The sequence below is a fragment of the Herpailurus yagouaroundi genome, unplaced genomic scaffold, assembly GCF_014898765.1.
Source record: "Herpailurus yagouaroundi ecotype Mexico unplaced genomic scaffold, PumYag 67503, whole genome shotgun sequence".
NCBI classification, from domain to species: Eukaryota; Metazoa; Chordata; class Mammalia; order Carnivora; family Felidae; genus Herpailurus; species Herpailurus yagouaroundi.
In genome coordinates, this window is record NW_024420310.1 from 3,751,063 (window position 1) to 3,775,855 (window position 24,793).

The 24,793-nt window shown below is 48.7% G+C and overlaps 1 protein-coding gene across 7 annotated transcripts; it reads right to left on the bottom strand.

The window, feature by feature from the left end:
- Positions 1-1,436: 1,436 nt before the first annotated feature.
- Positions 1,437-24,220, bottom strand: IDS (iduronate 2-sulfatase). Of its 7 annotated transcripts, none has more exons than XM_040467557.1 (10): positions 23,949-24,217; positions 23,350-23,486; positions 22,508-22,685; positions 19,440-19,528; positions 16,669-16,869; positions 15,048-15,218; positions 11,402-11,528; positions 9,323-9,496; positions 5,866-6,048; positions 1,437-3,859 (listed from the first exon to the last, which is right to left on the bottom strand). In XM_040467557.1, the coding sequence occupies exons 1-10, from the start codon at positions 24,073-24,075 to the stop codon at positions 3,825-3,827; spliced, it is 1,422 nt and encodes a 473-aa protein (XP_040323491.1). In that variant the 5' UTR covers positions 24,076-24,217; the 3' UTR covers positions 1,437-3,824. The 7 variants fall into 7 exon arrangements, with proteins under 7 accessions (XP_040323491.1, XP_040323490.1, XP_040323487.1 ...); XM_040467556.1 differs by having other exon boundaries at positions 5,857-6,048; XM_040467553.1 differs by lacking the exon at positions 1,437-3,859 and having other exon boundaries at positions 5,034-6,048; positions 11,402-11,477; positions 23,949-24,218.
- Positions 24,221-24,793: the final 573 nt, after the last annotated feature.

Here is a 24,793-nt window from a genome sequence, read left to right on the forward strand (position 1 = left end):
TTCAGAGAAACCTTACCCACTGTAGCCAGGGTGCGGCTCCGCCAACCAGCTTGATCATCTCTCAGCATACACCCCAACAGTTTTAAGTGATTAAAGATGAATGCAGACTAGATATATACTCAAAAGTACTTAAAAGGAGAGATTTGAACAGATAACCGTATACCCATGTTCACAGCAGCATTATTCACAATAGTCCAAAGGTAGAAACAACTGAAGTGTCTATCAGGGGACAAATGGAGACACAAAGTGTCATCTATCCATACAATGGAGTATTATTCAGCCTTAGAAAGGAAGGAAACTCTGATATATGCCACAACATGGATGGACCTTGAAGATATTCTAAGTAAAAGAAGCCAGACACAAAATGACAAATATTCTATGATTCGGCTTCCATGGGGTTCCTAGAGTAGTCAAATTCGTAGGAACAGAAAGGAGAATGGTGGTTCCTGGGACTGGGGAGAGGGGGAGATGGGGAGTTGGGTGTTTCACGGGGACACAGTTTCAGTTGTGCAAGAGGAAAAAAGTTCTGTGGATGAGGTTCCAATGGCACAACATCGTGAAGGGACTTAATGCTACCTACCGAACTGCACACATAATGGTAAATCTTACGTTATACGCACTTTACCACAATTTTTTTACTGCATACAAAAATTTGAAAATTTCAGTAAAAAAGGATTAATGTAGGAAGGATGGCACACTCATCATGACTTCTTGCCAAAAGCCATTAATGATGTAAAAAAAATGCCGACGTTATTTCAGATCACAGAGGTGGGATACAGGATTGGATGTGGATTTCATCTGTGTACAGATAAAAACGTCTTCATCTGTGCATATGTATGTGGGTAGGAAAAAGAGCCAAGAGAAATGCACACATGTCTACAGTGGCTATGTTCTGGACATGGTGGTCATCCTCACCATCTGGCATGTATGTCTTCCAAATTTTATACAATGAGCATACATTATTCTGATAACAGGGTGAAGAGACAGGGTAACTTAAGTATAAAAGCAACCACAAAATCAGGAAAGGAAAATGAATATTTATTCAATCTCCAGATTTGGAAGGATCCCTGTGTTTACAGGGGAAAAAAAATCACGCAGGGAAAGAGTAATTTGTTTGATTATTTTAAAAAGTGAAACCCATAACCAAGATTTAAAGGCAAATTCACTGGAAATACAAATGCCCACCAATTTTACAGAGAGAGCAATGTTTAAGGATGGTAATAAGCAAAGAGTTAGAAGGTAAAACAGGATGCCACTTTCACCTGTTATCATTAGGGGTGGGGTCTGCTGGGGGTCTTTGGTTTTATGTTTTTTATTATTGTATGCTTGTTTGCTTTATTTTTAGTTTTACTACCCTAAGGTAGCAGGAGAGTGGGGAGAGGGGCCAAATCGAGAAGCTTTTGACAATTTGGCACTGAGAGACCAGCCTAAGGGAGTCATTTGATGTACATAAAAACATTTTATTCACAAAGTTATTCATCACAGCATTATTTACAATACTGAAAATCGGGAAATAAGCTAAATTTTCAATAATTTGAAAGAAGGTTAAGTAAATTATGGTAAAAGTACACAACAAAATATATTACCACCATCATAAAGTATCTGCAGAAATTTGCAGTAACCACACATAATACTTAGTGAAAAAAATAATATAAAACTGCACGATAAAACACAGAGCATGATCACAGCAATGTAAAACATTCATACCCCAGAGAAGACACGATATTCAGTGACCATCTTGGGGCAAAATACTGATGCATATTCTTACCTTTTACTGTATTTGTTTTCCAATTTTTCTGTAATTAACACATTAATTTTGCGTTCAGAAAAAGATACCTTTTTCCAAAGCAGTCATAAGATTCTTTAGTGATGTTCCTGTTCATTTCATGCCATGACACACTCTAGAGTCACAAAGCCTCAGCTTCTTGGAGATGGGAGCAGGTGAGTGGCTGTGAAGAATGGTCATGAATGGACAGGGGGGTAGGACAACCTAGGGGTGGGCAAGGAGGTAGGGATTGGCCAGGGAGAGTCAGGGACCAGTATGAAAACTGGTCAGCCGAGGAAAGGGGCTTTGTGGAGTCAGGGAAGACTCTGACTGCTCAACGAAGGTCTGAGGAGACCCAGTAGTAGGCACTGACGGTGTTCTCAAAGGGCAGGATCAAAGAGGGAGTTCAGGAAGACACGTGGATTCTTCAGGGGCAAGGGAGGAAAGAGGAGGGGGAGGTAAGCTACTCGGAAGGAGGTGAGAAGGGCTGGGGAGATGGTGATGGCACTAGCGGTGGGGGAGGAAAGAGCCGATCGCCAGAGGGCGCTCCCGGCGCCACGCTTCAACCTGACGTCCCTGGCTCGCCTCCAGACAAGTCTTTGCACGCAAACCTAGGGTGCAGAATCGGCTCACAGGAGGGACTTGCCAACAGCTAGGTGGACCCAGCTCACGCAGTTAGTCTTGGGCAGCTCTGTTCCACTTTCTGCCATGATGGAAAGGTTCTAGATCTGTGCTATCCAATATGGTGCCCACTAATCATACAGGGCTGATGAGCACTTGAAATAGGCAAGTGCAACTTCGATTCTGCTTCTGAAATGTTTATTTCATTTTAATTAATGTAAACAGTCGCATGTGCCTAGTTGCCACTGGACAGCACACAACTAGGGGCAGTGATTCTCAAAGTGTGGCCTTCGGGGGAGCAGCGTAATTTGTAAGAAATGCACATTCTCAGGCCCCACCCCAGATGCAATGAATCAGAACCTCGGCAGGCAGGGTCTGGCACGCTGGATTTTAGCAAGGCTTCGGGTGGTTCTGGCGTACCCTCATGTTTGTGAGCCATGGAGACAGGTCCACTCAACCTTTCTTGGGTCACTAGTCTGGTTTCAACTGAACTGTATCAAAGAACCCCTGCTCAGGTGATATGGGGCTTTCTACAAATAAAGTGACTGTGGAGCCATTAATAAAACACGTCGAGCTCAGTGAGATCAGAGAAAGGTCACGTGGAGCCACAAAGATATGCTTACTCTAGGCCGAGTCAAGATAAGGAACGTGGTCAGCTTGGACATCGGAAACCCAGAAAGCGGCTAGTCATCCCAACGTGTGCCAGAGACGTGCAAAAGGAAACAAACAGTGGCTCTAAATTGGGTTCGGTGTCAAAAATAGAAAGCCCCCCCACAACCTGTGAGAGTATGTGCATCCCATCGAATGTGAAACTCAGCCTTAACTTCTAAAGGGAGAGATCTGTAAAGGGAAGGCCAAGAAAAACTAAAAGCTAAGGAGCACTCTGACGCCGCGTGCTCAAGTAGGAGAGACAAGACAGAAGCACTTCTGGTAGAGGCGGCTCCACACACAAAAGCGCCCCACGTGGACCCGGCTCCGGATATGGCTTTGGTCACCCTGGCGAATTACGGGCCAAAATAGCAGCTGCACACCCAACGTATCTGCCACTTCACTCTTTTCTGGCGCAGTTCAGCTAACAACTTTGGCGAAAGCAGAACGTGGCGATTTTTGACACTAAAGCTGTGCCTCAAGAAATAGAGCGAGAAAAAATGAGGAAGTGTACATACTGCAGCCAACAGGCACAGCACACGGATGTGAGATAAAGGCCTGTGTTCAAACTTATCATTGTAACTGTGGAGGAGGAGATAAAGCTAAACACATTGAACATATGTCACGAGGAATTTGCAGACTGGATTTTAAAAATCTTCATGGAAGTGATGAGAGCGGTAAAAAGGACAAAGAAGGAGAAATAAAAGGCCCAGGGAACCCACCGACAAGTAAAGCGTAGGCATCCAGAAGAAAGATGAGCCTCAGGATCAGGAGAGATGAATAGGGCCCTTCACTCTTCAACTAGAAACCGTTGTTGCCGGGACACTAAGTCACAATCAATTAGAAGAGCATTGTGTTACCATATGCACCTCTACTGTAGGCTAATTAGTAAAAAAAACAACAAAAACAAAAAACCTTCTGAAACTACTGATTTGAAGTAATCTCTTAACATGATATCTTGCCTTTTTTGTTACAATTTAATACACAGAAGTAACTTAACCTAATTTGCTGAAGTTTGTTTCACAAGCATTTACCATTAAGCACTAATGCACTTAAAAGACACAATTACTAGAAATGACTCACTTTGATACAGGACTACACATGATATTGATTTAGAATGCGGTTGACTCCTCTGATGACTACTGATAACTGATCAGCTTCCACTGTTATTAACAGGAGTTGTGATGATCCCACCCTCTTTAATAGGCTAAGCTTATTACTACCACCTGCCTTCTGGTTACTTTCATGTTTGGGGAACACGGAACTACATTCCAGGGGATTAGAAATCACCTAATATTATACTAATGAAGTTTTAACAATTCTCAAAATAATTTAGAATTTAATAAAATTAGTGTTGTCTTTAATCAGCAATTAAAAGTCAAATATTTCTGGCCTCCTGGATAAGTGGATATCTGCAACCAACTATTCCTGAAGAAGGAAAACACTTAACAGTTTTGACTTAATTCATGGATACAGGTATAATGTAACACATAACAGTGCCTTTCAAGAGGTGATCTCTGAGGTCAAGGGTCATATTACTTGCTAACAAATTATTACTTGGGCCAGACATCTCTGAACATTTTTTTTGAACATTTTTAACTGAATTTCCCATACATTTCATGCCTCTGGTTTACTGAGCATTACGTACCATTTGATATAGAGATTCCACACTAATCACTTCATGCCTAGATTCCACATTAATCACTTCATGCCTATTTTATCTTTGGATTTTGAAAATTTGCAATCTTTTTTTTTTTTCAACGTTTATTTATTTTTGGGACAGAGAGAGACAGAGCATGAACGGGGGAGGGGGCAGAGAGAGAGAGGGAGACACAGAATCGGAAACAGGCTCCAGGCTCTGAGCCATCAGCCCAGAGCCCGACGCGGGGCTCGAACTCACGGACCGCGAGATCGTGAGCTGGCTGAAGTCGGACGCTTAACCGACTGCGCCACCCAGGCGCCCCGGAAAATTTGCAATCTTAAGAACAAAAATTGAAGATAAGACTTAAATGCATCTGGCATTATTATTTAACATTTTAAAAAGAAACCTGAAATACTGACATAATATTTTGAATATATTGGGCTAAATAAGTTATTAAATTATAAACAAAACAACCAGGAACTTAGTGTTAAACAGCATGTGACATACGGTTACTTTTTGAAATGCACTAAATTCGGCAAATAATTCCAGTATTTCTTGACTATAGCGTTACGTTAGGTTATTATGGTCTTGATGGCTAAAAGAATGACAATTTTCATTTGCTCGCTTTACACTTATCCATTCGATAAATAAGCTATGATTGTTCAAAATGGGAAAGAATGGTTCAGTCCGATCACCAAGTAGAAATGAAGACTCAATAAAGAATCAAAGGGCTGGGCTATTACATATTCTTAGGCCAAACTGTTGATGCACGCTTTGATTGCCTACCCCTGGGTTGCTTCCAATATTGTGGGTAATCGCCAAATAACCAGCTCTAACTCCTCCTCTCCCCAGCTGGAAGGGAGCACATTACGGACGCCCTCCTCAGTGCTTGGCAAGACTCAAGGCATCAATGACTGAAGAAGGTCTCTGCCCTGGGAGTCATTATACATGTTGTGGTCCTGCAGAGGGTCAGAATCAACAAAATACAGTTCCCCTGCATGGACGTCAGAAAAATTAGCCAGAAACTCACGGGGATCAAAGCCAACCCACACAGTGTACCTATAGTCTATCGTGCGTATGGAATAGCCCATGACCTTTATATCTTTTAAGCTCGGCTTGTCAGAATTCCACTGAGGATAGTCTGCGGGCCGGGGGTACTGGCTATAGGCAATAGACTCACGGGGATTACCACGAAGGTGCGGGTCCTCTCCCAGGTCCTGGAGTTGAAAATGCTTCCCAAGGTTCTGGCCTTCTCGGCACAGCTGCACATGAAACGAGGGAACAGGACAGCGAGGTGGGACGTGCAGGCCAGCAAGTCCCGCGAGCGTAGGAGAGAGAGAAAGAAGTTCCACCAGGTCCATGACTCGCCGGCCTGAAACAGGAAGCAATCCTGCTGAATGGACTACTTTACGGAAGCCTGCACGGCCAACAGGATGAGGACAGGAGCCCATCTGGGCACCACGCGTTGTCTTTTGTTTTTTTACATGTATTTTTGGCCCAAGAGTTTAGGAACAACGCCAACTCGGCACCTCACCCAGTTAGAGGACACAAAATGAAGGTGCCCGCAACCAGCTGGCACTTTTAAAAATGATGTGAATTTTGGAGCCATCAGTGTAATAACTGATTCAGGCAAGGATCACCCACGGAAGCCCAAGCCACCAGGTAAAAATCTGTTGTGGGACAGGATATTCAGAATCTCAACAGTGTCACCCTGCAGATGACTCCTTCCTGGATGTCAGCACATCTCCTTTAGATTGTGGGAGAACACGAACAACATCAAACTTACCACCTGACCCATGTTGTAGTGTCCACTTCAGCAGCATCACAAACATTCACCCTGTTCCGCAGCCATCACCACCATCCATGCCCAGAACTGTTTCCATCTTCCTGAACCAGAGTCTCTCCTCATTAAACACTACCTTCCGCATCTCCCCTGCTCCCCAGCCCCTGGCACCCACTGTCCTACTTTCTGTCTCTATGACATTGGCTCCTCTAAAGACCTCGTGTAAGTGGCATCACATAGTATTTGTCCTTTTAGGACTGCTTACTTCACTGAGCATCATGTCCTCAAGGCTCATCCATGTTGTAGCAGGTGTCAGAATGTCCTGCCTTCTTGAAGGCTGAGTAACATTCCGCTATGTGGGGAGACGACATTTTGCCTATCTATTCATCCGGCAGTGGGTACTTGGGGTGCTTGAGCCTTCTGGCGATTATGAATAATACTATGAACATTCAGATACAAGTTTTTGTTTGAATACCTGTTTTTAATTCTGTGGGCTATATACCTAGGAGTGGAATTGCCCAGTCACGCGCTAACTCTACCTTTAACTTTTTGAAGAATGGCTAAACCATTTTCCACAGTGGCTGCACCATTGTACATCCCCACCAGCAGTGTGAGGGTTCCAGTTTCTCCACACCATCCCAGTGCTGGAGTTTTCTGTTGATTTTGATAATGGATAGGAAATGGCATCTCATTGTAGTGGATCCACCTTTAAAGTCTCAATCCTGTACTTTCTGTTGATTCCTATTAAAACCGGTCTGGGCTTTGGACCATCATTCCGGCCTTTCTGGATCTTTAAGAATTCGTTTTATACTGCCCAATTTTATTTCAACATATTTAATTTGTAAGTTAAATAAAAAGAAAAGAAGCTTAAAGAAAGATACTTTTACAAAATGGCAAGACCTGGCCGACATGGCCACCTTAATCAGGACCAAATCTGGCATCACTAACAATGGCACATGCCACCACCGAGTGCCCCCACTGTGACACCAAGGAAGCACACAACCTCATGTCCAGTGTGTGTGTCAAAAATGTTTACCCTGAATCTAGTCATGAGGAAGCAATGACACAAATCCAGACTGTGGGCTACTGCCCAAGACAGGTACCCCAGATGCCTGTAAAAAGGTGAGGTCAGGGAGAAATGGGGGCCCAGATCCCATCAGGATTTGTCAGCTGCTATAAGGACTTCCACTCAGTGAGGTATGTGGGAGGCTCCAGAGCAGGGCTGTGACACCACCTGACTCGGGTTTTAACAGGATCACTTCAGCCACTGCGAGGAGGAGGAACTCTAGGGGACCATGAGCACAACCAGGGAGACTTCAGCAAGCCACTGCAGGAATCCAGCAGGAGATGGTGGCGGTGTGGCCCAGGGTGGCAGCATGACTCAGTGAGAAGCAGTACAGACAGACTGAATGGACAGCAACAGGCTTGCTGACGAGGACTACGTATTACATATGGAGGACAGAAGAGAGGCAGGGGTCAGGAGGACTCCACGATTTTTTGGCCTGAGTCAGCACAGCCATTCCCTGAGAGGGAAAAGAGGGCCAAGAGGGTCTTACAGTGAAAGGCCAGAAGCCCAGCTTGGGCACGTCAGGCTGGCCAAGTGGGACAAGCTGTTGGAAACCCAAGTCCCAAAGTTCAGGGAAGAGACAGAGGCTGGAGAGAAAATTGGGGCATAAACTGGGAACAGTGCAGTTATGTGAATTTACAACTTGCTGAACACCTCCCCAAAAAAGTTTCAAAAAAAAACACACAAAACATTCTCAACTGGTCAGATTTCTCCAAGGAAACAAAGGGCTATAATCATGCCTTGAAAAGGTTTAACCTTATCAATGACTTGAAAGAAGACAAAGCATGCAGCACACGAAAATCACGTGTAGAGAAAATAAAATTGGGCTGTTTAAAGCAAACTGAGAAAGATCCAGAAAGGCCAGGATGATAGGCCAGAACCAAGGAAAAAAAATTTTAATAGAAATCAATATAAAGGGCAAGGTTTAGATGTTAAATGGATTTAGATGGATTAAATAAAGAAAGAAGTCCAGAAAGGGAACAACCTGGCTTCTGAGAGTTCATGGAAAACGTACCCCTAAAAAAGCAAATGTCATCTGAAGTACATGACTCGTCTCTGCACTGAGCAGATCAACTTAGGAAGTAATTCACAAAGAACCTGCACAGATTGCCCCATGCTATAGCAAGGGGTATCTTGTTCAAGGGACATTTCTGGAAATCTTTTTCTTAAACTGGAGTTTCTGGAAGACAGAAGCCACAATAACTGTGGGCCTGAAAGAACGGCTGCAGGCCTGGGGATCTCAGCCTAGGGAAGAGAGGTATTGGTGTCATTTTCAAGGCTGGGATGGACTGGCACGTGGAAGTCAAAGTAAACTTGCTCATTGTTGCGGAGTGCAGAAGCAGGTCACCTGGCCTATTTGATAGATCCAGCGGCTCATTAGACCGGTAACCTGCCAAAACGGCAAATGTCTTCCTCACAAAGGGCCGAGTCCCCGTAGAAGTGTGCAGGCAAGAGTTATGCTCATCTGTAGGGGGACAGCCCCAGCCCTGGTAGAGTCTGTCACCCCTGCCTCCCAGCTTTGGAGCGCACTATTGTCACCACCACGATAGTCCTCCTCATCCTGGGGGTGCCACCTACTCCTTCCTCACTCCTCATCTTCCATGCTCCTCGTGGACGAGGGCCGTACTTGGTGGCTCTGGCCCTGCCACCCCTCCCTGACCCGGAGGTACTCAGGAATGCCAACACCAGGCAGGAAGACGGACCAGGTAAGCCCTGGGCTCTGAACTGGTAAGGTGATTTACATGTAAACTAAAGAAAGCTTACTATCAAGCAACATCACTCCGGTGTATTTTATACCTGGCTCCATCAATTCCAACACAGAATCGAAAGGGTCGATGTAAGGGAAAAGCTCCTCTCCTGCCTCTGGAAGCGGAGCCGTCCTCCCGGGAACATAGAACATCAGGGGCACGCGGGTAGCGATGTCAAAATTGCTGTATTTGGCCCATTCTCCATGTTCACCTAGAGCCCACCCTGGGTCATAAAAAGCACAGAACGACAGAAAACGAATAATGATATTATTCATTGCCCACTTTAGATACCGTTTCATTTCCTGTTGTAAAAACCAGAGGAAACAAACACTCATCAGAAGAAATTCCTCTATAATGACCACAAAAAGGGGACTTCCCCTAAATCTAAGTATTGCTTTATTTGAAGTTAGACCTTTGTCCTGAATGAGGAAACTCTAAAAGGAAAAAAAAATACTAAATTCTCAAATGAAACTATCTTCTTTTAGCAAACAACTAGCAATTGCACCCAGGCTGGGAGCTGAGGGACCCATGGCCCCGCACAGACGTGCCGCCCCTGCTGAGAGGGGCTCCCCTTGCCTGGACGGGGGCTCCAACAGCCAGCGCTGCCGCTGCCCAGCCCTGGGCTGGCCTCCCTTGACACAAGTCCCGCAGGCTCAGGTCTGCACCTGATGGCATGCCACCGAACAATGAGCTGTGACACTGTGGCACTATCACTCACATTTTAAAAAGACAAGGATAGCTTATTCAATTCTTAAAATATACCACAGACCAAACAAATATAACTTGATTTGAGATCCTTAACCTTGATAAAAAAAAAAAAAAAAAAAAAAAAAAACCTCTTAACCCTGACTTAAAACATCCATCCCTTGCAAAAGACAGCTTGAATACCCCAGGCTGATAATTTCTAATGTCTGCATCGGAGCACCCGTTTTGACATAAAAAAGATGAAAGAGATTGCACATTGAGTAGTTCGTGTTACAAAATAACCAAAGCCACATCAAGCTGCCATGTATGGATTGGAGAAGGCTTTTGTGGTTGGGAGGTGGGAAGTCTCAGGAGGGCCATCTGTCATCAGTGCAGCTGCCTCAGAGCAAAGAGAGCTTCCATGTGGGCCTGGCCTTCATGGGTGCACCGGACTGTGTGAGCACTGGAAGAGGAACTGGGCACGGGAAAGAGGGGCCAGAGGGGATGGCAAACCATCAGGAAACAGCGAAAACTTAGGATGCCTCCACAGAAGACAAAATGATGTGGGACTTTACAAGGCTTAAGGCAGGCCTGTGAGAAATCACATGGAGAACTGTCTGTGACATTAGGTGGAAAAAGCAAACTAGGGAACAAAACAGTTTATAAGCACAATCGATTCTGCCTTGTTCCATGACTATATATGACACACACACACACACACACACACACACACACACACACACAAACACACGCTCCACCGCTACATGTATATATACAACCAAAGGCTGCCAAACGGATCCCAGATCTGTCAGCACCAGTTAGCCTCGGGCATGTGGGAGCAGGGTGATGTTTAGCCTCTATTCTTGTTGTTTAGCCTCTATTCTTGAGCTTGATAAAAATTTCATATTAAGAAAAAAAGTTTTAAATAAACTGTTTCCATTTTTGGAAAAGTAGGAAACTGCCTTAATTAAAAGAGAGAAAGCACTGCGAGCCCCAGGCTCTTGGCAGAGAGAACATCGGGGCTGGGAGTAGAGGGGTGCAGTCAGGTCTGAGGGCCTTGTGGGGCCCTGCCAGGATTCTTCTGGATCCTCCTAAGAAAAACTGAAATCCTCCAACAGTCTAGATGAGCAGCATGGGTTAAAAGGGCTCCTGACACAAATGGAGGGTTCCTGCTGAGTTCATCAATAAAAAAAAAAAAAGGTTGCTATCAGGTCCCCTCCCAAGCATCCAAGACGCTCCTTGTACCCAAAAGAGGCCCCGCCCCCACGGAGAGAGGTCCCAAGACTAATAGGACAATCATAAAAGCACCCTGAGACCCCAGACTTGGGGCACTGCTGATTCTCAAAAGAGAACACGCCTATGTTTAAGGCAATCTAGAAAAGCACATTTCACAGAAAAGTTCCTATGTTTTGCGTGACTCACCAAGGTATTTGAAAATGCTTACCATGATCTGAGGCAAATGCGATGATTGTGCTATTGGTCAGCTGGAGATCATCCAAAGCACTCAAAAGGTGGCCAACCTGTGTATCCAAATACGAAACAGAGGCAAAGTAGCTCTGGCGGATTTTCCGCTGCACGTTAAAAAAAAGAGAGTGAGTGCAATTGGAATCGCAGTGGCGCACAGAAGAGTGTCACCTGAGCATTCCGCCACTGACGCCCTTAACTCTCTCAGCCAAAACATAACGTGTGTTTCCCCACCATCCATAGCCCCTTGCCCACATGGTCCCGGCGAAATCTGGGTCCGCAGCAGATCCAAAAGGAAGATTATTTTCTAAGTGAATCAGATTTCACTTTAGGGCACAGATCACAGCAGATGGATGTGCCACTTACTATCCCCTTCTGTCTCCTTCACATAATCTTACGGGTCCCAGAAAATGGCCCCGTACACTGAAACTCATCCCCCAGGCACTCCAAACTCGCACTGAGGGTGGCACCAAAGACCCCACCAAAGCTCTATTCACTCCCAAAGGACCAGAAACTGGGGGGCTTAGAACAATAGAAATGTTCTGTCTCCCAGTTCCGGTGGCCAGAGTCCGAGATCCAGGTGTCGGCAGAGCCAGGTTCTCTCTGCCAGCTCTGAGGGAGGGGGCTGCCTCTTCCAGCTTATGCTGGTGCCCGGCATCCTTGGTGCCCATGGGCTTGTGGCCACATCACCCCAATCTCTGCCTCCCTCCTCACATGGCCTTCTTCCTGTGTACAAGAACACAGGTCATACGACTCCAGTATGACCTCATCTTTTTTTTTTTAAAAAATGTTTATTTTTGAGAGAGAGAGAAGAGAGAGAAAATGCACACAAGCGGGGGAAGTGCAGAGAGACAGAGAGAGGGAGAGGGAGAGAGAGAATCCCAAGCAGGCTCTGTGCTGTATCGTAGAGCCTGACATGGGGCTTGAACTCGCGAAACCGCAAAATCATCACCTGGGCCAAAATCAGATGCTTAACCAACTAAGCCACCCAGGTGCCCCTCCAGTATGACCTCATTTTAACTAATGACATCTGCAATGACCCTGATTCCAAACAAGGTTCCATTCTGAGGAAGGAGGAGCTCATGGCGATGGGACGAGGGGGTGGGGTGGGGGTGGTCCCTGCTGTTCTTCTTCCGAGATGAGGGAGATGGCCACAGCCCAGCACACGAGCATGCACGATTCTGGCGACCAGTAAGGGGCATTACCAACAGCACTGTTTACCAAATATTTTCCGGGTGCCACCCGATCCTCGGAGCCACCCTTTACGGTGAGCATTAACATTCCCATATGACACGGGAAGATTCCAGGGCTCGGAGAGGTGGAGAGCTGTGCCTGGAGACACACAGCTGGCCAGGGGGACATGGCCCAGGTCAGTACCCACACACATCCTGGGTGTCCCCTCCCCGGGGCTGTCCACCAGCCTCCATTTCTGAAATCCCAAGTGGCATCATCTGCTGAGAGATGGGGCAGAGGGGTAGAAGGGGCAGGAGGAGAGTGGCACGGGTTCTGAGCGGCCGCACAGGTCAAGGGAGTGCTGAGCAGAGAGCCCCCATGGATGGGCTGCTGGGGCTGGAGGCTGGGCCCATGAGCGTGTCTCCACCTCATGGCTGCCCGGGTTCACTCCAGCAGCCTCAGGACTTGGGTTTCAGAGCAGAGTGGGTGGTGGGACCATTGTGTGATCGGAGCACTGCAGGTGAGGCAAGGATCGGAGCACAAGTGTACTGAGGAGCTGGCAAGAACAGTACGCGACCTGCCCAGGAGGAGACTCCAGAGGGGACAGGACCCAGGGGGAGAGGAGAGGGCCACACTCACAATCCCCATGAGGCATGTGGAGAACGGAGACATGGAGCGAGGGAGCTGTGAGAAGAAGAGACTGCGGTCAGTCGGGGTGATGACCGAGCAGGAGTGGACCCGGGAGGTGGCAAACCCCGAGTGTGGCCCCTGAGGTCACTGGCTCACGTGGAGCTGAGGAAGAGGGCCAGAGGCTGGAGAGGGCAGAATTGAGACACTCAAGAGTGGAGTGAGATGCGGCCTGGGCACAGACACCCAAAGCTGCAAGAGGACAGTGAGCAGGGCCCAAGTTCAAGGTGAGTGTGCAGAGGCAGGAGCACACAAGCACACCAGGGAGGTCCTCTGGGTGGCTGCACCACCCGTGGAGGGGTGTGGGGAGGGGAGGAGAGCACCTGAAGGAGCCCTCACACGCAGCTCGCACTTAGACGCTTTCGTATGTGCTCTGTGCTCCCTGCTGAAAACCTTTCTCCACCTCGTTTCCATTTTACAGAGAAGGAAGCTGAGGCTCAGAGACGTAAAATGACTTGCCATGGGTTGTGCAGCTGGTATGGGGCAGAACGGGAATTCGAACCCAGACCATTGAGAAGCCTGGACAACAGCAACGGCAGGTACCTCACTAGCTTCCCATGCAGACCAAGTGAGATAGCAACATAAAACACTGGGCACCCTTCCTGGTACACAGTCCCATTTCAAGAACATTTTAAGTGGCCGTCACTAACATCCAGGTGTGGCCTCAGAGCTGCAATTCACGCAGCCTTGCTCTCAGAACCCTGGCATCGGGAAGTTAGGAATGGGACCAAGTGGTGAATCTACTCCTCTCCAAACTCTCACCACTGCCCTCCGAACCTCAGGAGTCCAACAGATACGAGGGGCGCACATCCCTCACCCTTTTGTGGTGTTTGGAACTGTGTCCTGTAGCAGTATTTCCAAACCTCTGAGTGCATCAGAATCGCCAGGTGTGCTTTTGCAAATGCAAGTTCTCAGGACCCACTTCAAGCTCCCAACTCCCTAAGTCTGAGTGACGCCAGGACTCTGTGCTTATAAGAAGCCCCTGTGGGGATTCTGATGCAGGCGGTCCAGGAAGCAGCCTTTAAAAATACTGCCGTCTACCTTCCATGGTAGATTGCCTATTGGTGTATTCACATAGTAACAGAAGGGCAGGGCTGCGTGTGGAATAGTCCAGAAAGAGCATTGGTCAGCACGGTTTCTGTACTCCAGGGGGAGGGTGACTGATGAGTCAGCATGAGGATTCTAACTCTGGCTGCTCCACCCCCACGCGATGGCAAAGGGACATCAGATGTCGCAGCGGGACAGCCACATTGGTGCCCCAGCTCCCTCTGTGTCAAGGCCCTGCCCACCACACCACCGCCTGAGAGTGATGGGTACCTGTGCAGGCTTCCCCACAGAGAGGACCTGCCAGTGCCAGCAAAACAAACATTCTGGGCTACACAGGAGCTGCCCGCCATCCCATAGCTGATGAGCTGTCACCTGGATTGAACAGCACCCCCATGAGTTAGTGATGGTCGTCCAGGCCTCCTCCCTACCCCAGTGCCTATGTCCGGTGAATCACCAAATCTCCAGATGCCTCCTTCTTTGGAAGTGGAGACACTGATTGGGAGACTACATCCACTCAGCACCCCGTACATCCGAAATTCCTCCAGACCATCCGAAATTCCTCCAGACCACCCCACCCTCAGCACCTCACAAGACACCTAGCACAGAGAAGATTCTTAGGAAGATACGATGGGTAGAGTGGTGTCTATGGAGAAAAGTGGTGTCACCAATGACATCACACCAGAAGTGCCCAATAATTCCCTCAAATATGTCCTTGGTACCTGAAAATCCACAGGAATTGGGCCATAGGGCACACTGAGGTTCAAGGCTTGGACGTCCTCCCGCTGCCTGATGTCCATCCAAGGGTTGTAGGCCACAGGAGGGAGGCCAGCAGGCACCTGGGGATCGGGAGCCAGGGTGATGTTCTCCAAGGGATACAGCTTCTGAAATTCCTTGGGGGAAAAGCACACAAAGACACCAGGTTGTCATTCTTTTCTGGCAGAGGCACAAGGCTGGGACTCTACAGATATTTATACTGCCTTTTTAAGCCTGTGATGCACTTACACGGCAGCTCACTGACACTACAAAGTCAGACTTGAGGTCACACTCACAAGATGCCAATGGTAATGATATCGCCACTCGTTTTCTATGAACCAAGCAGCAACGGCTTGCTTTTCTCCTATATATGAATACCCTCCTATTCCCATCCCCACTTCCCACCTCCCCTCCAAGTGGAAAAGGCGTGGAAGGGTGTTTCCAGTTCCCAAAACCTCCCTCCGGTTTGGCAACACCCTGGGAGTTGCTCACAGAACGTGCTCAGGCACGCCCGTGGTTGTGCCTGATGACAGTGCAAGGGCAGCAGACACAATCGGCAAAGCCACGTGGGCAATGCCCAAGGGAGACCAGGCACAAGTTTCCAGAATCCTCTCCCAGTGAGGTCACACAGGATGTGCTTAATCCTCCCAGCAGGGAGCGGTGTGCCAACACGTGTGAAATGCTGCCGGCACGGAAGCTCGTTAAAGGCCTCAGCACCCGGGCTGCTTCCTGGGGTCACTCCCCCGGGCACCCTCTGCCCTCACATACCCAAACTGCAGACTCCAGGCAGGAGAGCGGGAGTTTGCGTCAACAGTTTGGGCACAGAAAGCCACTCATCGCTCTGGGAGCGGTGCCAACTCCAGCTTCCCAGAGGCCAGCCAAAGCCCAGCCTCGCAAGCAGACCTTTCTAAGGAGAGCAGCCAGGACTGCCAGGTTAACCCCGGCTGGGAGGGCCAGATCCCCTGCGCCAGTCAGAGCATCAAAGAACATGTCTTTTGCTCTCTACATCCATCACTAGTGAGGGGCATTCTTTACAAAGTCAAAAGAATGGGTTGCTTAGGCCTGGGGAAGACACGACAGGGAAAAACTGAAAAGGATTTTTAAACAGCAGAGACTACATGCTCTGAATGATGGACATGCAAGCAGTGCCCTGTGTTGAAGGGATCTGACCCACCAGGCTCAGGGGGAGTGCCAACTACTGAACACGGCTTCACGTTCCTTGGAACCGTGCCCCCAAGGACCATCCCTTACCGAGGGCCTTGGCAGCCGGCTCTGACTCCCTTATCTCTGGTGATCTTACCATCCAACCCAGCACATGCTCACGGAGTCCAAGAGAAAAAAACTAAAACCCTCCAGTGGGGGAGGCAGAAAACCAAGCATTTCCAACAAGATTCTTACATACCCCAAGTCTACTTCTTAGCCTTGACCTCTGCATCCCATCTCCACACCACTGAGTACAGTAGTGCCATCAGGCACCCCAGCGACAGGGCCGGCAAGATGTGGCCGCCCTCACTACACTAATCTCTCCTTCGAGAAAGGACAGAGCTGTCACAGCTGTGCTGGATCAACCCTCAGCCAGATCTTCACCTTGGGGTATCTGAAGGGGATGTGCGGCTTATGATACCCAACAGCCAGGAAGAAAGGACTGGCTGATGTTTTCATCTTTTCCAACAACCGTATAGCTTGCTCGGTGCTCTGTTTGTCAGGCAAGGTGCCCTCCGGCACATCCGCCACATCCACAGGGCAAAGCAGGTTGGCATGGAGCTGTCCGTCCGGCCCCCTGCATGTCTTTGAAAACAAAACATGTAACGCTGTCAGCTCTTGAAATGCAAGAAACAGGAGTCATGAAGGCTGCACACACAGAGGATTTAACATTCATATCACTAGCCTGTAAATCTTCATCATTCAAAGTGGTCGGGCACACACGAACTAGAACTAAAACAGAGAAACGTTTCGTCTTTTCTGGCCTGGGCCAGAAATCCACCAGCACTTAGCTTCTTGCTGTTCATCTTCTGTCTCCAGGCCTTAATTAATTAAAGGAAGCCCATGTAAACGAATGACCAAAACAAATTTGTCTCCAGCTCAATAAAAAAAAAAATAAGCGAATTAAAAAATGGACAAGGTACTTGAACAGAGATTTCTCCAGACAAGACAGATAAGTGGCCAAAAAGCACATGTAAAGATGCTTCATGTCATTAGTCGTCATGGAAACACAAGTGAAACCCAAAATGAGATACCACTTCCCACCCACTACAATGGCTAGAATTTTTAAAACTGGACAGACAATAATACTAGGATGGCTAGAATTTTTTAAACTGGACATTAACAAGTGCTGGCAAGGATGGGCAGAAACCAGACCCCTCATACATGCTGCTGGGGATGTGAAATGCTACAGTCATTGTGGAAAACACTCAGGGGGTTCCTCAAACAGTGAAACATAGAGTTAGTGTGTAACCCAGCAATTCTACACCTAGGTGGATACCGGGAAAAAATTAAAACCTACGTCCACACAGATACTTGACCTGGCAGTTCCACCTAAGAGAAATGAAAAGTTAAGCCACACGAACACCTGTACGTGAATAGCAGTATTACTGACAGTAGCCAAAGAGTGGAAACCCAAATGTCCATCAGCTGATGAACAGATAAATAAAACGTGTTATCTCCTCCGTACAATGGAATACCATTTGGCTATAAAAAGTAATGAAGCTTTGGGGAGCTTAGCTGGCTCGGTCAGTAGGCATGCAACTCTCGATCTCGAGTTTGTGGGTTCAAGCTCCATACTGGGTGGAGAGGACTTAAAAATAAAATCTTTAAAAAAAAAAAAAGGTAATGAAGTTCTGATACATGCTACAATGTGGATGAGCCTCAGGAACACTATGAATGAAGCCAAACACAAAACGCCATATACTGTATGATTCCATTTACACAAAATGTCCAGAATAGGCAAATCCATAGAGAAAGAAAGTAGATCAGTTGTTGCCATAGGCCGAGGGTTCAGAGAAAATGGGGAATGAATGGTAACGGGTACCCACATACTTTCTGGAGTAATGGAAATGCTCTTAAATGGATTTGTTGATGGTTGCACAACCCTGAGCATACTAAAAATCACTGAATTGCACACATTAAAAGGGTGACTTTTATGGTGTATCGATTATATCTCAAAACATTTTTTAACAAAAAAAAAAAACAAACCCTGTCTTCAATTTCAAAGACAGACTAAGACTTATGAGTGACAAAGTCCCAGTCAACTGGATAAGGTCACAATCCATGGAATTTCCACATCTTCAACGATGCCAGGCACAGAATGGAACCTATTGCTTCATTGCCCAAAGTGGTCATAGTGCCCACAAGGCCAAGGTCAGTTCTGACCATGATTTTGGCCTCACAAACACTCAGCTGCTGCTGCCCCATCCCAAAAAGCAGCATTCTTTCACAGGCCAATCTTGGCCACACCGCCCCCAGGCAAGACAGCCCAGCACCTGCTCACCCTATAGCTACACATGAGCTGCAGCACTCACGGGGGTCTGGGACAGTCAGACCCACTGCTTTGAGGATGAATGTGGGGAGTGAGGACAGAAGCCAGCATTTATAAGTGAGGTCACTAAAAACTCTCAAAACGGCTTCAGGGGATGAAAGCATTGAGACATGTCTTCCCAGTGTCACTCTGAGCCCTGAGCTCTTGCTGTGTATTCTGAAATGGAAGGTTGTCAAAAATTTAGAATACTCCTCTCCCCTGACGAACCGCCTCCCCCAAATCCACATCCCCCTCCATATGAGGTCTTTAAAAACCTCAGAGGAGTTATGTCCTATCTCAGTTCTCCAGCTGCTTTTCTGAATGTTTTAAATGTGGTGTTTAGTTTCATTTCTACATTGCAGGTTCCTCTACACTAAGATTAAAGTTCTCTGCAGACTCCTTTTTTTTTCTGTAATGCTCTAAAGTTTCAAAACCCCCATCAAAGGTCTCAGCACCTGATCCTATCCATTAGGCCTGAGACAGAGAGACAGACCTATATATGTACATATGCCTTTCTCCCAACTTGGGCCAAGGCCCCTGGAGGACAAGCCACTCTTCTCCCTACCCAGAGTAAGCACCCGGCAGCCATTAAATGAGCCTTACACACTAGAGCATAAGGTTCTAGAACAAGCCATATCCATGTGCTTCTAAAACGAAGCCACCTCTCCCAGCGGATCTAATGCTAAAGATCCCGACATCTGTCTCTGCCACGTCACGATCACAGACTTCACTGTATAACCAACCTGAAAGAACATGTGACATATACAGCAGTTAACCTTAATTTGCTAAACAGGAAAAAAAAAAGCAGTTCCTCTACAGAATACCACCTCTTTCACATCCTTACCTTGGTGTTTTCATACTTTTCAGAGGAGGGATGATAAGGTGGAAATGACCAGCTATATGGAGAATCATCACTATAATTGGAAGATATTCCTTGAGAGGGGAAAAAAGAAAGTCATTAAATAAAATCTGAAGGGTCCTCCAATGCCCTCCCCACTCCAAATTAAAAATCTGTGAACGAGGGAAGTATCATCTTCCTTCTTTGGGCTTCAGTTTCCTCATCTATAAAATCAAGAGCTTAGGCAGATGATGAGAAGTCCCCATTAAAGCCAACTCACTAGGTTTCTGGGGCACCTGGGTGGCTGAGTCAGTCAAGCGTCCGACTTTGGCTCAAGTCATGATCTCGCAGTTCATGAGTTCGAGCCCTGCATCGGGCTCTCTGCTGTCAGTGCAGAGCCCACTTCAGACCCTCTGTCCCCCTCTCTCTGCCCCTCCCCCACTTGTGGTCTCTCAAAGATAAATAAACATTTAAAAAATGTACCTTAAAGCTAACTCACTAGGTTTCTATTTGAGTAGTAAGCATCCGACCCTGTAGTCCCTTAAGCCCTGGCTATTCATGCTAGGCCCTGAGGAAGGCCCCCTCAGGTCAGCCAGCCAGCTGCAGCAACAGAGCCCCACAGAGCCCTCGCTGGAGCCTTTACCCTGTCCTACAATGGAGGAGCAGAGGCAGCAGCACGGGCCAGGTGGGGAAGGGGAGGCTCAGGGAAGGTCGGTGCCTTAGCTGATGCCAACCAGATATAGAGGAGTGAGCTGGGACTCAAACCCATGCCCTAGGACACCTGGTTCAGTGCTCATTCTCGAAGCAGAAACCCACCCCTAAGCTCAGCAGCCTTCGTCTATTTGGGAAGACAAAATAACAGCAAAACCATGGAAGGACAGCCCCCTGTCTAGACAGTAGAAGTGCTGTGTAAGTAGGGAAGCCACAGACGCGATGGGTCGAGTGACAGTGGGCAGTGGGGCGTGTGTGGGACCCGACAGAAAGTGCTGCCCAGTGGGATGAGATAGGAGGGGGCAGGGAGGGTAATGTAGGCAGAACCACAGGAGAAAGAGCATCCCCAGCACAGTGACCCAGGGCTCCAGCAGGGAGCACTGGGCAAGGCAGGACTGGAGGGAAAGGGGGCAGTGGGTGGAGGGCTCATCGACACAGAATGCACAGTGGAGGGAGCAGAGGAAGCCGCTGGACCCAGAGGAGGCTGGGTTCAAATGTCAGCACTGCTCCTTATCACCCATGCAACCTTGGGCAAGCCACTTGACTTCCATTAGCCTCAATTTCCTTCTCAGAAGATGATGACGATGATAAAAACCCACTGTGCTCACTGTTGAGGAGAGGATTACAGGAGTGGCCAGCACAAGAACTGGCACGGGCCTGGCCATCAATCAACGGTGGCTGCTGTCTTCCCTGAACAGGTCTTTGCCTCATGGAACAAGGTCTTAAGAACAAAGACCCAGTTGAAAAATGGATTTCCACAAGGACCGCAGGCAAAGCTCTCACTCTCTGGCTAAGACGTGGTGCTTACAGCCTGATTCCACAATCTAATTACCAGGAGGAATGAAGCCAAACAACGCCACTCGGGCCTTCTTTAGCCTCCCTTCCTGAAGCACAACCTCCCCTCTGCTCTAGTCCCTCTGTTCCCCAGGCTCGTCTCTCCCCTCCAGCTGTGCTCAGGCAAGGGGTAGTATGAGGTAAGCACCAAGCGCAGGAAGTCCCTGATGGTGGGCCTTTGGCTACACAACGTCATTCCTGACACACTTGCTTTCTAAAACCAGGCCCAACTCAGCCAAGCCACACGTTATCCTCAACCTGCACCGGCCAGCTGGGCTCCAGAAGGCTCTTGAGCCTGCCCGTGTAACCAGTGAGCAAAGGGAAAGCTCCTGAAAACATTAGTCGTAGTCCCTAGCAATAAGCACCACTGTCGTATAAAGGGGGCTTTCAACACCCTTTCATGCTCCTGAACTACCTGGATTGGGTCGCTACCCTGGGAGGTGATCAAGGCAGCTACAATTCATTTGCCAGGGAAGGAATCTGAGGCTCAAGGGGGAAGAACAATTTGCCCAAGGTTAACTGCACAGCTCAGAAGTGGCAGAGCTGAGACTGGAACGCGGGAGCCCGGATTCCTGGTGCTGCTGCCCATCAGTTCACCCTGCCTGCAGAGATGTTCAACCCAGGGTTCCGTGTGACACAGAAAACCTGAAATCAACCTGGATGAAAGCACAGCATATCTGCACGTGAGACTACCACGCTGTCGTTAACAGTGACTTTGCACGAAGGGCAGCTATGTGGGGAAGAGTTTATGTTTAAAACATTCACAACATAAAGCTGTCTGTACAGGAAAAATCTCAAATCAGAAAAATAATATGTCTGCAACAAGGGAACCTCAAAATATAGTCCTCCTCAGTGTGGTGCAATTACAAGTAATTCATATCCTTTACTTCCTGCTTTCCTTCCCCCCCACCCCCCCCCCAACTTTCCGTCAAATAATCATGTGTTAGCTTCAGTACGTTTAAAAACCGTTTTAAAGTTTGTGCTTCAGCATTCCCCTTTTGGCATTCAAGAGGGCCAGTTTATCAGGCAGTCTTGAAAGTTAGCGCTGGTGGCCCCTGGCACTCTTTAGGCTAAGGGCACCAGCTTACATTCTCCCTTCTGACCTTACAGGCAGGGAGCAGCAGCCCCACCAAAGCGCAGCCTCTTCACTGGACAAATCAGCATAGCTGCCCTGGTCGCACTTTACTGACAGGGATCCTGGGGTTCAGAGGGTCAGGCACAGAGCCGGACTCACACCCAGCACTGGCACCTCCCCAGCCAGTGCCCTTCCTTCTGCGTGAGAAGTCGAAGGAACCAAACAGCATCATGACTCGTTTCTGAAAGAAGAAAGTCCCACTACCCTTTTTCATGTGTGGTAAGGACAGGAAGCTAAGGTGAGAAGTAGGAGTTTGTACAAAGACAGTGGTGACTAATGAGGGGTCCACCCAACCCATACAGCCCTCTGCAAAGATAGCCCCAGCCCCAGCAGGGGATTCTGGCCCTCAGGCACAGAACACAAGAGAACCCAGACTTTGGACGGCAGGCAGTACCAGGGTGAAAGACTTTTCCAACCGACATGGTCACGTAGCCATTCTCCTTGAAGTACTGGGGGATGGTAGAGAAGTTTCCAGCATGTATCCTCCAGTAGGAATTGAAGTCATACAGGCGGGTGGTGTCTGGTCTCCTCCCAGTGAGGAAGGATACACGGCTCGGAGCACACACTGCTTGCTGTAAGGGAGCAGAAGCAGAGGAAAATGTCCTCAGAGGAAAACAGTCTGGATGCTAAAAGGTAACCAGGCAACCTCAAGAGTCCTCAGTAAACAGCTTGGCAGCTGAGTCATGCAGATCTCAAAGCCAACCAGTGGGATCTGGGCCTCACCCAGATGCCAGGAATGTCTTCCCAGGAAGAGGCAGGGGAGGACTCAATCCCTCAAACCAGCAGATTATTGTGTCCTTTTGTGTGATGGAGTCTTACAGGTACACAGAGCAGGAAAGGGTCTTGAGGACAGACCCATGAGGGGGCTCAGGGAGGAATGCCACCAAGGCAAGCTGCATGGTGCTTGCCCAAGTTTGGTCAGCAGACCGGAGAGCGGCATTCTGCAATGCCCCTTCCTTCTCAGCACCAGACAATCCTCTTTGGGCAAGCAAGCTGGGCAGGACCATCCTGAGCATGTTAGGGGATGGTCACCCTCTGCCAAGCTTGAAGGCACAAACTTCTTTGCCAGTGCACAACCAGGTTTTCTCTTTTGCCATTTTCCAGACTATGCTTCGCTCTAAAAAACACATGCCTGGCACCATCAGTGTCACCTAAGCGTAGCTGAGAGGACCCCATCCCCCAACCCTCAGTGCACAAGGTACATACACATCCACACCTAGAGGTCCCTAGACATACCTGGGCAAAGGCATTCTGGAAGAGGAGGCTGCGGGATGCCAGTTGGTCAATGTTTGGGGACCTTATGGCCTTGTCCCCATAACAGCCCAGGGAGGGGCGCAGGTCATCCACGATGATTAGAAGGACATTCAGAGGACCTGCGTGGGAGAGAGAAGCTTCAGTGAGATCACCTGCACTGACAGTGAACCCCCACCCATGGGGGGTGCTAGGGTCCTGAATGGTCCTAGGCTGGCCCCTGCACCCTGGACAACCCAGCCAACCAAGACAGGGAGGGGGCGATGAGGGTTGTGTCTCAGGGAGGGTGGGAGTGGGTGCACAGAAGCAGCCCCAGTCCTGGGTGGCAAGATTAGGCTCTGGGCATGGCCTCAAGCCTGGACGAAGTCGGGAGAGAAAGGGAGGAAGGGAGGGAGGGAGGGAAGGATAGACGAAAGGAAAGAAGAATTTAGGGAGGGAGGGAAGGATGGATGGAGGGAGGAAAGGATGGATGGAGGGAGGGACAGAGAGAGGGAGGAAAGTAAGTTTGGATGTTAGAAAGAATAGCAGATGGGACGGAGACAGGAAGTTAAGGACCGGTGTAGGCAGGAAAGGAGATACGGAACCCGAAATCTGAGCGAGAGCCAAGGCTGCACCTGTGGTCGAGTTGCTGGGCGCCGCAGACTCAAGGGAGGCGCAGACGGAGGCCAGGACCAGGCCAAACCAAAGCAGACACTGGCCGGCCGGCGGCATTTCTGTCCCGGCGCGGCCACTCCGGGCCGATGGTGACAGGCTGCGGCGGATGGGCCCGCCGCTGGCCCAGCGTCACCTGAGCGATCTGCGCGAAGTGGCCGCGGCCGGCCCCACAGGCCCTGGAGCCGGCCCGGATGCTAGTGCGCCTGCGCACCTCGTATCCCGCCCCGCCCCTCGGGGGCGGGGCTTAGTGCTGCGCGAGGCCCCTGCGCGTGATCCCGGCCATAGGGGGCGGGGCCGTGGTTCGAGCGCAGCGCCAGCACCGCCCAGCTGCCCCGCCCGCTTGGCAGACCAGCCAAGCCGCGGGTTACTCCCTTGTTGGGGAGCTATGCTGGAATCTTTCCAGGTGTGTCCAAAGTTTTGCGATGCAACCCCTGTCCTTAACCAGCAGTTTTCTGCCTCTTTGCCTTTGCTCCTGTTATGCCTTCCACCTGGAAGCCCTTCCCTTCCGTCATCACTCCATAAAAGTCACACTTCCTTGCAGACCAGCCCAATGACATTCTCCTTCAATGCAGCTCTTTGAGAAGCTGCCTTCCTCCATCTGAAAGGTCCCCCCGTTTATGCATTTGTTCGACAGATACTTACTAAGTATCGCAGATACGTATACCGAGCACTGTTGGCGGCTCGGGAGTTCAAAGTGCCTGCCCTGGTGGGGCTTGCAGACCTTAAATAACCAAATAAACAAAGAACGCCAGTGGGCACACACGGTCTGGACAAA